Source organism: Peromyscus californicus, unplaced genomic scaffold (genome assembly GCF_007827085.1).
Source record: "Peromyscus californicus insignis strain IS unplaced genomic scaffold, ASM782708v3 Scaffold_11__1_contigs__length_118956290, whole genome shotgun sequence".
Taxonomy (NCBI): Eukaryota; Metazoa; Chordata; class Mammalia; order Rodentia; family Cricetidae; genus Peromyscus; species Peromyscus californicus.
The window spans coordinates 86,824,312-86,840,484 of NW_026294402.1; the positions used below are offsets into that span (position 1 = coordinate 86,824,312).

Here is a 16,173-nt window from a genome sequence, read left to right on the forward strand (position 1 = left end):
AAGGGACATTTGGGTTTGCCCACTTCTTTAATTTTCCTTTGCAGGGATGAAACACTTTAGTTTGATATAGTACTTGTGCCCGAGAGCGTTAATTAACCAGTTAACCAATGTCCTCTTTCTAGAGTCAGAAACCATGAGCAGGCCTGTTCTTGCCTCCCGCAGCACCCCATTCCCCGCTGTCCCTCTTCCTCCCAGATCAGAACAGTGAGGCTGGGAAGCTAGGCCAGACCCAACAAGGAGGAGCCGATTCTGAGATTCTGAGCGCTGCCCTAAGGGCTCTGTTGGCGACTGCACCCTGTTTTCCCCGCGCTTGGCTGGGGATCAGGACGACGGCGCCCCACCCTGCAGGAAGCCCTCCCCTGGAGGCTCGCCCTCTGCCCGCCCTGGATCGCCCCACCTCCTCTGCGCCTTCCTCCTTCCCTGGGCAGGATAGTGGAGCGCGGCCGGAGGCGCCTGCAGATGCGGGCGGTGAGCGGGGCCGTCGGGGAGAGGGGGTCCCGGGAAGTTTGCGGGATGCGGGAAGGCGCGGGGTCCTTGGCAGTGGTGGCAGCGGTGGGGCAGAGTCCCAGGCTGGAGTTCAGCCTCAGGTGGTTGCGCAACTTTAGCGTGGTGGTGTGGGCGGGGTTTCCTGCCTTGGGGAACTGTCTGCACCCCGGGTCTAGGGTCTGACAAATCAATGGAGCACCAGGTGAAGGCTGCATGGGACTGTCACTCGGCCCTGGTGACAAGAGGGTGCAGACCCTACTGGAGCAACCCTCTCCCAGCGTTTCCGTTTTGCACCAGTGGCAGCCAGTCCCCTCCTTGCAGCTCCAAGGGTCTCTCCTCAGGCCTCTGACAGGTTCAGATAACTTTGCAGAGTTTGATGGGCAGAGACTGTGTTACAAGATAGAGCCTGTTTCTCCTGTTATGTTACAGAGTGCAACATTAGCCTTTCGGGACTTAGATTTTATATTTATTGTGTGAATGTATATACTCTTTAGATCCGCAGTTTGCTTGTGGTTTTATTTGTATGAAGTATTTTATGTGGAGCCAATAACAGACGTGCAAATGAAGACATTATGCCGTAAGGTTGATTTCCAAGGTACTTCAGGGAGCCAGATGCTACTGCGGAAGTAAACACTTAACATCCACCTTCCTGACCCTTGCCACAGGGAAATAAGGAATCGAAGGCATTATCACTAAATTAGTCACACTGACATTGTATGGGCTAACGACTTTACCAGAGCAAAGGACAGAAATCTGTCACATTATGTACAATGTATGTACAATCTTTAAATGTCCACAAGAAACAGCTGATTTAGGGGCAATAAGAAAGTTTAATAAACTTTCTAGTTCCATCACACTTTGTTAAGTCTCTTGAGGCTCAACTACAGGGAACCGGAAAGTACAGTAAAAACAGACTTTAATTTAGTATAAAATAGCACAAAATTGAAAAAAAAATCTTAATTTCTAAAATTTTATTTTATGGTGCATCAGGAGATAGAAGATATATAGTCTAAAGCACTAGACTTTGGAGAGGCCTAAATTTTCTAACATGGAAAAATGGCAAAGTGCTAACTAAAACACAAACGTGAACAAAAGAGTGTGTATCAGTGTATTGGTACAGTTACAGCTTGTATGTATGCTGTAGCCTTTGAGGACTTGGAATACAGAATGAATTGTTGTTACTTTGGATGCTCATGTCCTCTTATATATTTATGTATGCCTGTTTATAAAGAAAATCTGATGTTAAAGTAAGAAAAACAATAAAGTTACAAAGAGTATCTGTGGTTTGTACTTCATGTATATATTTCCTTTCTGGATAGAGTAGCTATTATTTACTGTAGAAAAATGTGCTAACTTTCCTGAGGATTTTCATCTTCTTTTCACTTTCTTTTTCTTAAAGACCCTTTTGAGATACTTCCTTGGGAAACCATGTGTTCTCCTTCAAGAATATTGATGGTTAGCATGTTTATTATAGGGACAAAGGCACAAAATTTTTGTGTACTGAGTATCCTAATCATTAGCATTGTCTAAAGCAGAAAATAAAGGCAAGTTCATATGTCTCATATATTTCACCAGCATTGTGCTAAAACCCACCTTAATAGCACACATTCTTTTGAACGAAATACATAAATATGCTGTTATTTAGGAAGGAAAACATCTATCCTGAAAAACAAAAATCAAACCATTGAATGAGAAAAATGAAAACTTTTGGAAGAGTCCTAACATAAAATAAAATTTTGATACCCTTCCTATAAATGACAGAGAAATGAAAACTAATGAGCAGCAAACGAGCAAATGACAAAGGAGACATTTCCTGCAGCGGGGATGGGAATGACTTCCAGATGCAGTTCGAGCTACTTACCCTCCTCCAGCACAAAGTGTCTGGGAAATCAAGACAAGTTTCCTTTTCCTGCAAGATAGACAATAGCAAACACTGTGAAAAACCACTATATTGTCCATTTTTTGTCCAGTGTGTGAATTGGTTTAAAACCTTTGGATATCAATTTAACAATGTTTAAAGTGCACAAATATTTTCCCCAGTCAGTGGCTATCAATTTAAACAGTGTTTAAAGTGCACAGTTATTTTACCCACTGACTCTACTTCTGGAATTTAAGACATTGATATACAGAGTTGTCTACATAAGTTTGTCTCACGGTTGTTTATGATAGCATAAATTGTGGGATAATTTAAGATTTCACTGTTAAGCAACCAGTCAAATAAATTAAGTCATTAAATGAGAATAGTTCTACTAAATGAGAATAGACATCTTAATAAGAGAAGATATGGAAGACACCCATCTCTACTAAAACATAAACAACACACACAGTGATATATATTACATACACAAAACTACACAGAAATATGTACAGTTGGAATGCAAAATGTCCAATATAAAGATAAGAAATGGGGAGTGAATTCATTTTACGTAATGGCTTAACTGCTTGAGTAACTGTTTGCTTTCAGATTAAAGAAGTCTCTTTCATATGCATAGCTTTTCAAGGCTATTTACGGTAAGCCACACGCCTTTCTGTGTATCTAGTCAGAAGATAACACAGTCATGACTTGGCAGCATTCCTGATAGTGTGCTTGGCTTGGTGATGATCCTTATAGAAATAGTCTTAGTAAAATGTTCTACATAAATGTAGCAAGAATATTTCTGTACACTGTATAATGAAAACATTTCCTTTTTGAAAGCTAAAAGGAAAAGAACAAGTCGCCTTTTCAAACAATTTGTACAGGTTTAATTTTAATAATTGTCTGTGGATTTGCCACTCACTCTGCTTCCATTTTAATACACCCTATATTTTGGAATGTATCCTCCCATACAATCCACAAGATCCTTAACATTTGGTAAAGAGAGGGAAATGGTTAACTGTACACTTTTCTTTGGGAGGATTCATGGTATGAGTAAAATAAGGAAATTTTAGGTTATAAATGCCACACCAAAATTTGATTGGTTGTTTTTTTCAATGTTTTCATTTGTTCATTGAGAAGTGGCTTCTCCAGCTCCTTGTAGGGTTGAGTTTATGCAGTGAGGTTCTAGGAATATCAATTATGCATATAGTTCTGATGGGTTTGTCTACGTGACATTTTTTACTGTCACCTTTATTTTGACAATAAAAATCCCTATCTACATTGCCTGCGTTGGGTACTTCCTCAACTCCAGCCCCCACACAAGCACCACTTCCATTGCAGAACTGTGGAATATGGCTGACTGGGTCCTTCCGTGACTCTTAATCTACTCAATATTCAGCCCCTCCACTGCTAGTTCTCTTGTCACAAAGAAACCCATGAAACGACCAACACTTCACATCACAGATGCCGAGAAGCGGGCTTAAGATCTATGAAGAGAGTTATAGGAGGGGGTATGCATTCAACATTTATGTCTGGCAAACTCTAAGGACTGTTTCATTATGGATTCACTGTGAAGGAATATGCTGCCAGCTTTGTTTTCTATTTTATAAAGTTCAGAATATAATATACCTATTATAGAAAATGTAAAGAAGAAATAGAGTTTATTTTTGACATATTTTCTCCTTTTTTGTATTTTGACAAACTCTTTTGTAATATTACAGATTACACTGTAAACATTTCATGGTTCTTGTAAAACCATTTGCAAGATTATTAGTTTACGGTGTTTCGTTGTGAGGTGCTTCAGCATGCTACGCTACCATGCATGTTTACAGGTGCTGCTGCTTGCTTCCAGTCTGGATTCTTCTTCAGAAAATAAGAATGCCACTTAAAGCAAAACCATTATGAAATCTCTGGGATTTGAAATAGAGGAAAATTACTTAGATTTAAAAAAGAGATTTTAGAGACCATTACATCATTATTATCTTGGTAGTTGTTCTCTCCCCTTCTTTTTTGTCCCCTCTTGTTCCCTCCCTCTGTCCCACTGTCCCTCTCTCCTGTTTCCCTCCCTCTCTCTTTCTATTGCTTATTGATCTTCTGTCTGATCACATTACACAGCTTTTTCATGTTCTGAATAGTTCTTAGTGACTTCCTCAGAAACCTTTCTATAGAGGAAATGTAGAAAAGTCACATTTTACTTTTTGTTTGTTTGTTTGTTTTGAGACAGGGTTTTTCTGTGTAGCCCTGATTGTCCTAACACTACGTAGACCAGGCTGGCTTTGAACCCAGAAATCTACCTGCCTCTGCCTCCAGGTGCTGGGATTAAAGGTGTGTGCCACCACCACCCTCCTACCCATTTTTATTTTTAATCTGCTTTCCTCATTTCTTTTTTCTAACATAATTGGCCTAGCAGGACCCTCCAGCATAACACTGAATGAAGAGGAGACTAAACACCCTTGTTTTTGTTTTGTTCGAGGAAGCAGTCTTTTTTGGTTCTTTTGTTGCTGGCTATGGAATGTTCCATGAGCTCTTGGCCAGATTACTGAAGTTCCATTCTCTTTATACGTTATTGAATGTTTGGCTTTATATTTTTAACCAAAAAAAGAAAATTGGATTCCTTGGAGGTTTTTCTGGGGTCTATTGAAATTAAATGAAGTTTTGCTTTTCATTTTAGTAGTATGGTTACATTGGTTGATTTTTGTATTAAAATTATATTGTTGGCTATAAAAGAATATATGTGAATAAAAATTCTTTAAAAATGTAAGAAATACACTCAAGTAAATAAAATACTGTATTGTTATTGATATAAATTCCACTTGGTTGTAGTGTACATATAGTGATATGGCTAGAGTTTGTTCTGTAGTGTTTTGCTGACTTTAGGGGTCTAAGTTCTTAAGCAGTGTTACTATAGCTCTCTTTTCATAGTTTCTGAGTCTGGTTATATTAGGGTCACTCTGGGCCAACAAAGTTAATTGGATACATTCACTCTTACTTCTGGGAGATTTGCAAAAGCTTGGCATTTATTATTTTTAAGGGAATTTTGTAGTTTATCAGAGAAATACTGTGTTCTCACTTTCCCTGTGTGGGAAGATTCAATACTGACTCATTGTCTTGCTGTGATTCTGGTTAGGTTTTCTGTTTCTTACCAAGTAGTGTGCCTTTCTAGGAAGGCCTGTGTCATTTAGTTGATCTAAACTCTGTGTGTGTGTATGTGTGTGTGTGTGTGTGTGTGTGTGTGTGTGTGTGTGTTTTCTATAATAAGTATATTATAATATAACATTTTAAAAAGCAAACAGAATCAAAACTGACATGATACACAGCAGGGCTCAAACTCAGGACTTCACCCAAGTTGAGAATTCATTCTACTATTGAGTTACATCCTTGGCCATATTCTTTTGTTTTTCTATAATTCGTCTGTCTTTTTTTCTATTGTTGCTCTGTCTAGCTGGACAATTTTCAATGATTAAGTTTGTAGCTTTTTCACATAGTCTCCACTTGACTATTGATTTCATCCACTGATGTTCAGATTTCTTTTTCTTTGTATTATCTCAGTTCTAAAACTTATATCTACTCTTTTATATCTTTTATTTCTTCTCTGAGACTTTCAGTCTTTCCAGACTTTCTGGAACATTTTTAAATGTTTTATTTACTTTTAGTATCATGTACATGATGTGTAAGTGTGAGTTTCTGTGCCCAGGGCACACATTAGGAGATCAATGGACAATCTTGTGGAGTCAGTTTCTTCTTTCACCTTTGTGTGGGTTCTGGAGCTCAAACACAGGTCATCATGCTTGTGTGGCAAGATCCTTTACCCACTGAGCCATCTCTTGGCCCCGGAGAATTAATTAAATACCTATATTATATGTAAGTCAACACTGGTATCACCTTAGCGTTAACATGTTTTGATATTATTTTCTAGAAGTTGACCTTTTTATGACTTTTTTGTGCTATGATTTTGTATTGTTTCCTGGACATTTTGAGTATTATTTAGGAGAATCTAAGTCTAATTAAACTCCATGGAGAAAGTTGACAGTCACTGTTTTGCCAGGCAGTTCATACACTTGGTTTGAGGCCTTCCTCCCTGGCCAGCATCTGAGTGGATGACTTCAGTGCCGGCTTTATTTTCTGTGACATTCAGCTAGCTCTTGAGTGGACACAATCCAGCACTCAGGCTCACACTGGCCACTATTTTATATTGTTTAGTTCTCTCGGTCTTTGTTAGGCTCTGGGAAACATGATTGGGAATTCTTTAGAGTAATCTTTGCCTGCCCAAGCCAGAAACACAAGGCATACATATCCTGAAATGGTATGAAGCCAGGAGTACCAGAAAGGAACTGAAAACTTCTTTCCCCGTGTTACTGATTTTATTCCTATAATTAAAGTAGGCTAGTAACTTTTCAGTTATCTGGGTACAAATTTCAAGTTAGTTCTGACAGCTACCCAGAGTCAATACCGACTCGGCAGTTTCACAGCTGCCAACAAGTTTGAGGTTTCCAGATCCCTTCTACTCTGACAATCTCATGAGTCTCCTCACCCCTTCAGGTGTGATCATTTTCTGTAACAACTCACAGGACAGGGCTCTACAGGTGAATAAAGCTTCATTATAAGGAATACAAATCAAAATTAGACAAATAAAAATGCACATCAGGGAAGGACTGGTAAAAAGGTTCAGTGAGTTGGGATGCTTTCTGCTGAACCTGAGGACCTGAGTTCACTTCCCAGAATACACACTGTAGAAGAAGACAATGACTTTTGAAAGTTGTTCTCTGACCTCCACACACCCACCATACCTCTTGCATGGCCTTCCGCTACACACATTGTGTAAAGCTTGGATTGTTGCCCTAAACAAAGCATTCATCCCTTCCCCCAGTGGGATTGCAGTGACTGCTTTCCTGGCCTGATGCTTCTGTGTTTACTAGTTGGGAAGCTGACTTGAGCTTCAGTGTTCAGTTTATATTGGGGTGTCAGTTCATAGGCATTACTGCTAAAAGTCCTTGGCTATGAGTCTCCTACCTCCCTCGAGGTCAGGCAGATAGGGACATTCTAATCCTCTAAACATGTGATGTGTCTTTTTGACATGACCAGTCTACATCTTGAGTCAGCCCTCTGCATAAACTCAGGTGTAATCCGAGGGGTGTGCCACGTACAGCAAGAATAATCCTGTCACTGAGACAGGGTTTAGAACCCAGGACAAGACCAGAGACATTGAGTTTGTTGTTATCTAGCACTAAATTACATTTTACATACATATAAATCACACATGTAACAACAAAAGTTTAATAACTATTACTTCAATGGAGGTGGAAGAAAATGATTCAGACAGTAGCAAGACCTAATAAACTTCCCTTTTTTTAAGACCTAGTAGGTATATCTTTTTAAAGACCTAGTAAATATTCTTTATTTAAGGCCTAATAGAGTTGTCTTTATTAAACAAGGCATATGCATTTCTTGAGAACAATTTCAATAACATATTCACCTCTCTTGGATCCTTGTGACATATGAGGCTAAATGTGAACATTTGAAAAGAACCACAGTATTTTATTTAATCCTTTCATATTCACTAAATGTAATATGACTCCCACACAAACACAGTATCACTCAGATGCCTACAGACACTTAAGTTTCAACTCTGAAGACTATGCTTAAGGCACGTAGTCAATTCTCTAGTCCATGAACATTGATGTTGAATGTACAATGAGCTTGATATGGTGACCAGGACTAAAAGAGTTGGAGACAACCCCTGTTCCCACTGTTAGGATTCCCACAAGGGGACCAAGCTACACAACTGTAACATATATGCAGAGTGCCTAGGTCAGTAACATATAGGCTCCCTCGTTGCAGGTTCTTTCACTGTGAACCCCTATGAGTCCAGATAAGTTGGTTCTGTAAGTTTTCTTGTGGTGTCCTTGACCCCTCTGGCTCCTACAATCCCTTCTCCTCCTCTTGTTCAGGATTCCCCAAACTCTGCCTGATGTTTGGCTGTGGGTCTGCATTTGTTTCCATCAGTTGCTGGATGATGCCTCTCTGATGACAATCAAGTTTGGTACCAACCTAGTTACAAGAGATGTCCAGATCAGCTGCATATCTGATGTTGCTAGGAATCTAAGCTGGGGTCTTCCTTTAGATTCCTGGGAGATTCACTTGAGCCAGGTTTTTACCTGATCCCAAATTGCACCCCCTTTCCAGTAGTCTCTTTTGGTGCTCTTCCCTCCGTTCCCCACAACCTGATCGCTCATGTTCCCATTCCCAACCTGCCTTCAGTCCACTCATGAAATCTTCTATTTTCCTTTCCAGGTTGTCCTCCATGAACCCTCCTCATTACCTAGCCTCTCTGGGTCTATGGATTGTAGCATGGTTATCCTTTATTTAACAGCTAATATCCACTTATGAATGAATACATTACCATGTTTGTCTTTCTAGGTCTGAGTTACTTTATTCAGGATGAATTTTTTTCTAGTTCCATCCATTTGCTTCCCAAATTTCCTGGTGTCCTTGTTTTTAACAGCTGAGTAATACTCTATTGTGTAAATCTATCACATTTTCTTTATCCATTCCTTGGTTAAGGGGCATCCAGGTTGTTTCCAGGTTCTGGTTATTATGAATAATGCTGCTTTGAACATAGTTGGGCAAGTATCTTTGTGGTATGATTGAGCATCCTTTGAGTATACGCCCAAGATTGTTATAGATGGGTCTTGAGGTAGATGGATTCCCAGTTTTCTGAGAAATCGCCATACTGATTTCCAAAGTGACTGTACAAGTTTGCACTCCCACCAGCAATGGAGGAGTGTTTCCCTTGCTCCACATCCTCTCCAGTGTGAGTTGTCGCTTGCGGTTTTGATCTTAGCCATTATGACAGGTATAAGATGGAATCTCAGAGTCCTTTTGATTTGTAGCTAACTTTTTGTGCATTGTAAAATATACTGCTTGGTAAACAAATTCTGTTAGCCAACATTTGTTACTTGTTTGCCTAGGAAATGTGTTTTTTTTTTTTTTTTTTTTGTATGTTTCTGCTATAACTTCAGTCTCTGGGAGAGGGAAGTCTCTGCCCAAAACCCAGCATAGTCTGTCAATTGTTTAGTGGTACATGCTGAACAAGTGAGTAACAGCATTTTAAACAGTGTTGATACCCATGTACAATTTTTTAGTGAATCAATAATAATACAAATATCCATTTTACAGCAGTTCTTTGCAGTTGATCCAACCGTCACTCTGTGATACACAGGATGACCTGAAAAGGAGGCTGGTCATCATGGTCACCTCCATCTTAGACCTGGGTGTGTGCTGTCAGTCATGTGCTGGCATACACTACTGGGTGACTTCCCAGTCTTCTTTTCAGCTCCAGGCATCTTTAAGTGAAGAATAAGATATAAAAAGAATATAGGCTATCATAGCTCAGAAATTACACATTAGATTCACTGAACAGACAGGAGGCATGAATACTTGGTATAGGTCTTTGCTGACTTAACTATTTTCCTGCCCTGCTGAGAATCAGGAGGAACTGTTTCTCTACATAAGACTTAATTCCTTTGTGTTCTCTTGGGAATGAAGGCTTCAGAGACAGGCAAATGCCAGGGTTTTAGAACACATATTCCAGTTTCTAATCCTCTGCCTGGAGATTCTCACCATGTAAAAACCTCCTTCCCAGAGATCAACACAGATTCCAGTCAGTGCTTTAGTGTGAATTTCTGACCACCTTGGGTCTTGTGACTGAAGTTTCTCATCTCCATGTGTGTGCTAGAACTTCTGGTTTTATAGGACACCACATTATGTCATGAGTTTTAGAAGTGAAACTTAATAACAGGCTCCAGGGTCGGTGTCTCAGCCTGCTTGGCCGCTGCTGAGTGACAGGAACATCTCAATCCATTCACTGACTAGTCCAAGATTAAGACAGAATTCTTGCTTGTGCCAACTGGAAATTGTAATCAGACTTTCCTTTGGGCCTCTAGCTCACAAAAAACAACACAGAGACTTATTATTAATTTTGAGAGCTTGGTCTTAGCTTAGGCTTTTCCTGTTAGCTCTCATAATTTAAATAATTTTAAGCTGCTTTCATTAATCTACATTTTACCGTGTGGCTTTTTACTCCTCTTCCATTCTGTATGTCCAACGCTATCCATGTCTCCCACTCTTCTTTCTTGCTGCAGAAATCCCATCAACACCTCCTGCCTAGATATTGGTTGTTCAGTTTTTTATTACACTGATCACAGCAATCCACCTTCACACTGCAGGAATATCTTACAACAGGAAATTATCCTGCTTATACAGTAGTTTGACAAAAATTATGTGTAAGAAAGATAAAGGCTAGAGAGATGGCTCAGTGGTTAAGAGCACTAACTGCTCTTCCAGAGGACCCGGGTTCAATTCCCAGCACCCACATGGCAGCTAACAGTAGTGTGTAACTTCAGTTCCAGGAATTCTGACATCCTCACACATACACACATGCAGGCAAAACACCAATGCACATAAAATAAAAACAAATAAATTACATTGAAAAAGAAAAGAAAGACAGTGTAGGTAGGTTAGAATGTGTGATATTCAATAGGAGGCATTCTGTTGCTGCTAGATGTCATGTGAAGTAGTAGCTGCTTTGCAAGGAAGTGAATCCTGCCCCACCAGGCTTTGTCTGTGTCGTGACTCTTCTCTCTTTATGTTATGTTCCAGTCAGCTCTGGATACCTTGTGTGAATTATATGCCCCCAAACGCCAAGGCTTCAGCAGGACTTTCTGGACCTAGGTGTACTAACACATGGAGATGTGGCTCAGTTTCCAGGATTCGCTTCCCGACACAATAAAGGCAGAAGTCGGTCTGGATATATGGCATGATTCACTGCTGCTGACTGAGAGAACATCTGAAACCGTTTACTAACTGTTAAGGGAGGATTAAGATGACAAAATTCTTGCTTGTACCAACTGGAAATTCTTCTGCTTACATAACGCTTTGGCTAAAATGGTATTGTAAATCTTCAGAAGAAAAGAAAGAGAATCGAGGTTGATGAGAAAAGGCCTTAGTGGTTAAAAGGGAAGGGAGAGGAAAGGTACCTACAGCCTGGGGGGTGGTAAGTGTGCACACTCTGCTTTATCTCATTAGGATTAGTTTATTTCTAAAGTTTTATGGCTCTGGGAGGGATGGGAAAGGGGTATATTTCATCTTACAGTTTCACATCACAGCTCATGGCTGAGAGAAGTCATGGACGAAATCTGGAGGCAGGAACCATGAGGGAGACCATGAGAGACCATGAGGGAGGGCTACTTATTGACTTGCTCCCGGGGTTTGCTCAGCCTGTTTGCTTCTTGGCTGGGGGTGTCACCACCTACAGTGATCTGGGCTCTTCCCTGTCAATTATTAATCAAAATACACCATAGGCCAATCTAGGGGGGGCATTTTCTCAGTTGAGGTTCCCTCTTCCCAAATGACTCTAGCTTGTGTCAGTTTGATATAAAACTAGCTGGTACAATCAGCTTGTAGACCCAGACTTCCTTGATGGAAGAGGAAGACAATTCTTCCTGAGGAAGAACCCTATAAGAATAATACTAAAATTTGTACTGTTATTTTTTTATCCCTTTCTTCAAAGGATCTTTTAAAAGGGACTTTTATTTCAGTATAGCTATATACTAAAGGAAAGGAAATAATCATGCCTTTCAGAAATTACTACACACTGGCTCTGAATTGACATTATTCTAGGTTTCTATATGACCAAGCAGAGTAGGGGTATATGTAAAACAACCAATAAGAGAGTGTGGGCTTATGGAACCCAACCAATGAGAGTAAATGCTTATGGAAACCAACCAATTAGAGTAGGGGCTTATGGAAACCAATCAATCAGTATTTTCAGAAGTTTTATCAGGAAGGGACATTGAATTTTGTCAAAGAACTTTTCTGCATCTTATGAGATGACCATGTGTATTTTTTATATTTTAGTCTGTTTATATGGTGGATTACATTTATTGAATTACGTGTGTTGAACCACCCTGTATCTCTGGGCTCAAGCCAACTCGGGAAATGTGGTGATACTGTGTTCCCCAATATATTGTGCACCCTAATAAACTTATCTGGGGTCAGAGAACAGAACAGCCACTAGATATAGAGGCCAGAAAATGGTGACACACACCTTTAATCCCAGGAAGTGATGGCAGGAAGCAGAAAGGTATATAAGGTGTGAGGACCAGGAACTAGAGCCCGTTAAGCTTTTAGGCTTTTGAGCAGCAGTTCAGTTGAGATCCATTTGGATGAGGACTCAGAGGCTTCCAGTCTGAGGAAACAGGATCAGCTGAGGAATTGGTGAGGTGGGGTGGCTGTGGCTTGTTCTGCTTCTCTGATCTTCTAGCTTTAACCCCAATACCTGACTCCAGGTTTGATTTTATTAGTAAGACCTTTTAAGATTCGTGCTACACATGGTGAATAATCTTGATGATATATTCTTAAATTCTGTTTGCAAATATTACACTGAGAATTTTTACAACTGTATTTATAAGGAATATCAGTCTATAATTTAATTTCTTTATTTTTTCAGGTCTTTGTGTGTTTTAATATCAAGATAGTAGTAGTTTCATAAAAATAATTAGAAAATGTTCCTTCAGTTTATATTTTTTGGAATAATGTGTTTTTCTTTGAGAGTCTGGTAAAATTCTTCACTGAATCAGTTTGGTCTTGTTTTTCTTGTTTGTTGGTTTTAGATTTGACTGGAAGACTTTTAATTACTGCTTCTATTTCACTAGAGATTATGGATCTGTTTAAATTGTTATTTCATCTTGACTTAACTTTGGTAGGTTGTATTTATCAAAAAATTCACTCATTTCATTTAGGTATTCCAGTTTGAAGGAATACAGATTTTAGAAACGTGACTTTATGATTATCTAAATTTCCTCAGTTTCTGTTGTAGTCCCCTTTTTCATCTCTAATTTTATTAATTTGGATCTTCTCTCTTTCTTTTAATTAATTTGGCTACTGATTTCTGAATCTTGTTGATTTTCCTAAAATCTTCACTTCATTGATTCTTTGTGGGTTTTTTTTTCCTTTGTTTATTTCTAGTCATTGGTTTCAGCTCTGGGTTTGATTATTTCTTACTTTCTACTCTTTTGGGGTACTAGTTCTTCTTGTTTTTTTCTAGAGCATGCAGGTGTGTCACTAAGTTATTAATATGCAATTTTCCAGGCTTGCTTGTCTGCCTGCCTCCCTGTTTTCTCTCTCTCTTTCTCCCACCCTCCCTCCCTCCCTTGCTTCCTTCCTTCCTTTATTTATTTCTTTTTTATGTACTCACTTAACTCCAACCTTGCTTCTTTGACGTGCCTTCATTGTGTCCCATAGGTTTGGCTATGTTGTGTTTTCATTTTCATTCAATTCTAAAAAGTTTTAATTTCCTTCTTGATTCCTCTCTAGACCCATTTTTCATTCATTAATGAGTTGTTTGGTTTCTATGAGTTTGTAAACTTTCTGTCTCTGTTGTTGTGTGCATGTATTATATTTGTATACGTAAATGCATTAATATATTTTATTTTTCAGGTATAACTGGAATTCATAAAAATGTCAGGTACAGTTTTATCAATTTCCTAATATTTAATTTGTTATTTTAAGATGTGTGTGTGTGTGTGTGTGTGTGTGTGTGTGTGTGTGTGTGTGTGTGTGTATGTTTGGGTTTGCATATGTGAGTTCTGATGCTCATGGAGGCCGTATATGTCTGATCCCCATGAAGCTGCTGCTACAGGCAGTTGTGAGCAGCCTAGTGTGGGCACTGGGATCTGAACCTGGGCCCTCTGCAAAAAGCACTAACCACTCAACTGCTGAGCCCTCACTCCAGTCCTATTATTATTATTATTATTATTATTATTATTATTATTATTATTATTTAATGTTTCTCTTTCACATGTGAATTATATGATTGTTTTCTTTCAAGGGGTGTATTTTATTCTGCAATATTTGACTAGTTAGCATTTAGATATATTTACAAGTAAGTTCATTTGTACACATTAACCCTCTGTTAGAAAAGGAGTAAAAGCAGCTTGTGTTTACACATAGGCCTGAAAGGTCTCTAAATGTTAAGAAGAAATCAAATGAAGCAAAAGAACGTTAGGAGAGCAAATGCAGACAGAAAGAGCTGTGGCCTTTGGCCTGGATGTGATAGAGTGAAATGCTGACTCTGCCTTTTTAGGTAAATGCTATAAGAAGAGAAACATCACAGTTACAGTCTATTGTTTCCTCTGATATAAAGTTCAATCATTTATTTATGAAATTGAGGCCCCTCCTTATAGTGCGTCAAGTAAGGATTTCCTTTGATCTCAACAAGAGAACAAGGTATAACACCCTGAAGGGGCTTCTGTACCACTCTTGCAGCAACCACCATGACACTGTGACCAGGTGGCTTTTAGGAAAAATGCAGTAACAATGTGAGTCACTGCAAATGTGGGCTGAACCAACCCTGACTGATGTGTTTACGACTAAATTGCTTTTTTAGCTGGTGAGAATTTATTTATTTGATGTTTTGAATTTAAACACATTTCCAAAAGACTATGAAGAATCAGCTTCATATTTCCAGTGTTTCTCACATAATTAAGAGAAAGAATCACAGTTGTCTACATGAGAGTAACTATGGAGGTGGGGCCAGTAAGTGGTCAGCTGAAGCAGGACCAGGAAAGCTTAGACTGCAGCCGCAAGCACAGTATGATGTTGTCTTGTTTTCAAAACTATGCTCAATCTAAAACTCACAAAATGTATTAATAGGTATTTTTCATAAGAAATAGGATTGGGGAGCGGGAGGGGGGGAGAACAAGGGAATCTGTGACTGATATGTAAAATTAAATTAAATTATAAAATAAAATAAAAAGAAATAGGATTGTATTTTCTGATGCTTATATGAGGAAAAAAGTGCATTTTGCAATCATGTTATCACTTACTGTGCGGGTCATGTTTCTCCCTTCCTCAAGGCGTGGTCCCCACAGCCCCTGAGCAGCCTACAGGAGATATGGAAAATCAGTTAAAATCACCACCTGCGGTCCCTGATGCCCCTCCTGAGTACAGTTCTCATTTTGTGCCAGGTAAGATAAATATGTTCAAGAACAACCCTCCTCCAGAATACCATAACCTTAGTTAAGGTGACTTTTTCAATCAGCATTCGATTCAGCAAATAAATACTAAATGTGGAGAGAGGGCCAGTTTTAATATACTCCCCTGATCACAGCCTGTGCTCTGGAAGGTGGTAAGGGAGGAAGTTGTCAAAGCAGGGATGACATTCTCTGTGTTCCTAGTGGGCCGATGAACACAGGAGATGGTGCTGTCTGACCCCACCAGGGATTGGAATGGAGCTGTGACTGAATAAAGCGGGCTTTGCTACGTAAGAATTTGATAGCTAAAGAAAAAAGGAACTATGTATAGCAGAAAAATTCCCTGTGTCTTACACAGTGTCTGTGAAGATCTGGTATGAGGTGAGCAAGGGGTAAATGGCAGGAGGGGACAGAGAAGTAGAAGGACATAGCTGTGAGCACGGACTAAGGCACTGTGGCATGTATTTTTGTGTCTTAAGACTTGGTGGAGACTCAGGAGGAGAGTTCTCACGTGGCACTGCAGTAAAGTTTAGATCGTATAGTCATTTTAGGAAATAACTACATCATTCCCAAGAAGTAAACATTGTTAAATTCAGGTTCCATTCACTATGGGAAACACTTGTTTTTCTCTATATCAAAGATAGGTGGGGTTTAGGAATTTAATTTATGGGTGGAGTCTTGCCTAGCAAATGAAGACTCTGTTCAGTCCCAGGAGACAGCCTTTAAATTAAACAGGAAAGCTGAAAATGTATCCATTGTCAAATACACTGCTAATGAATTGTCACTACAGTGAAAAGTCAC

The 16,173-nt window shown here is 39.3% G+C and overlaps 1 protein-coding gene across 1 annotated transcript in view; it reads left to right on the plus strand.

The window, feature by feature from the left end:
* The first annotated feature begins 256 nt into the window (after positions 1 to 256).
* Plscr4 (phospholipid scramblase 4) overlaps positions 257 to 16,173 on the plus strand; it is a 38,937-nt gene continuing 23,020 nt past the window's right edge. Inside the window, exons 1-3 of the mRNA XM_052716854.1 lie at positions 257 to 468; positions 13,838 to 13,865; positions 15,256 to 15,366. Coding sequence (XP_052572814.1) covers positions 13,859 to 13,865; positions 15,256 to 15,366 — 118 coding nt within the window. The 5' untranslated portion in view covers positions 257 to 468; positions 13,838 to 13,858. The remainder of the gene's footprint in view (positions 469 to 13,837; positions 13,866 to 15,255; positions 15,367 to 16,173) is intronic.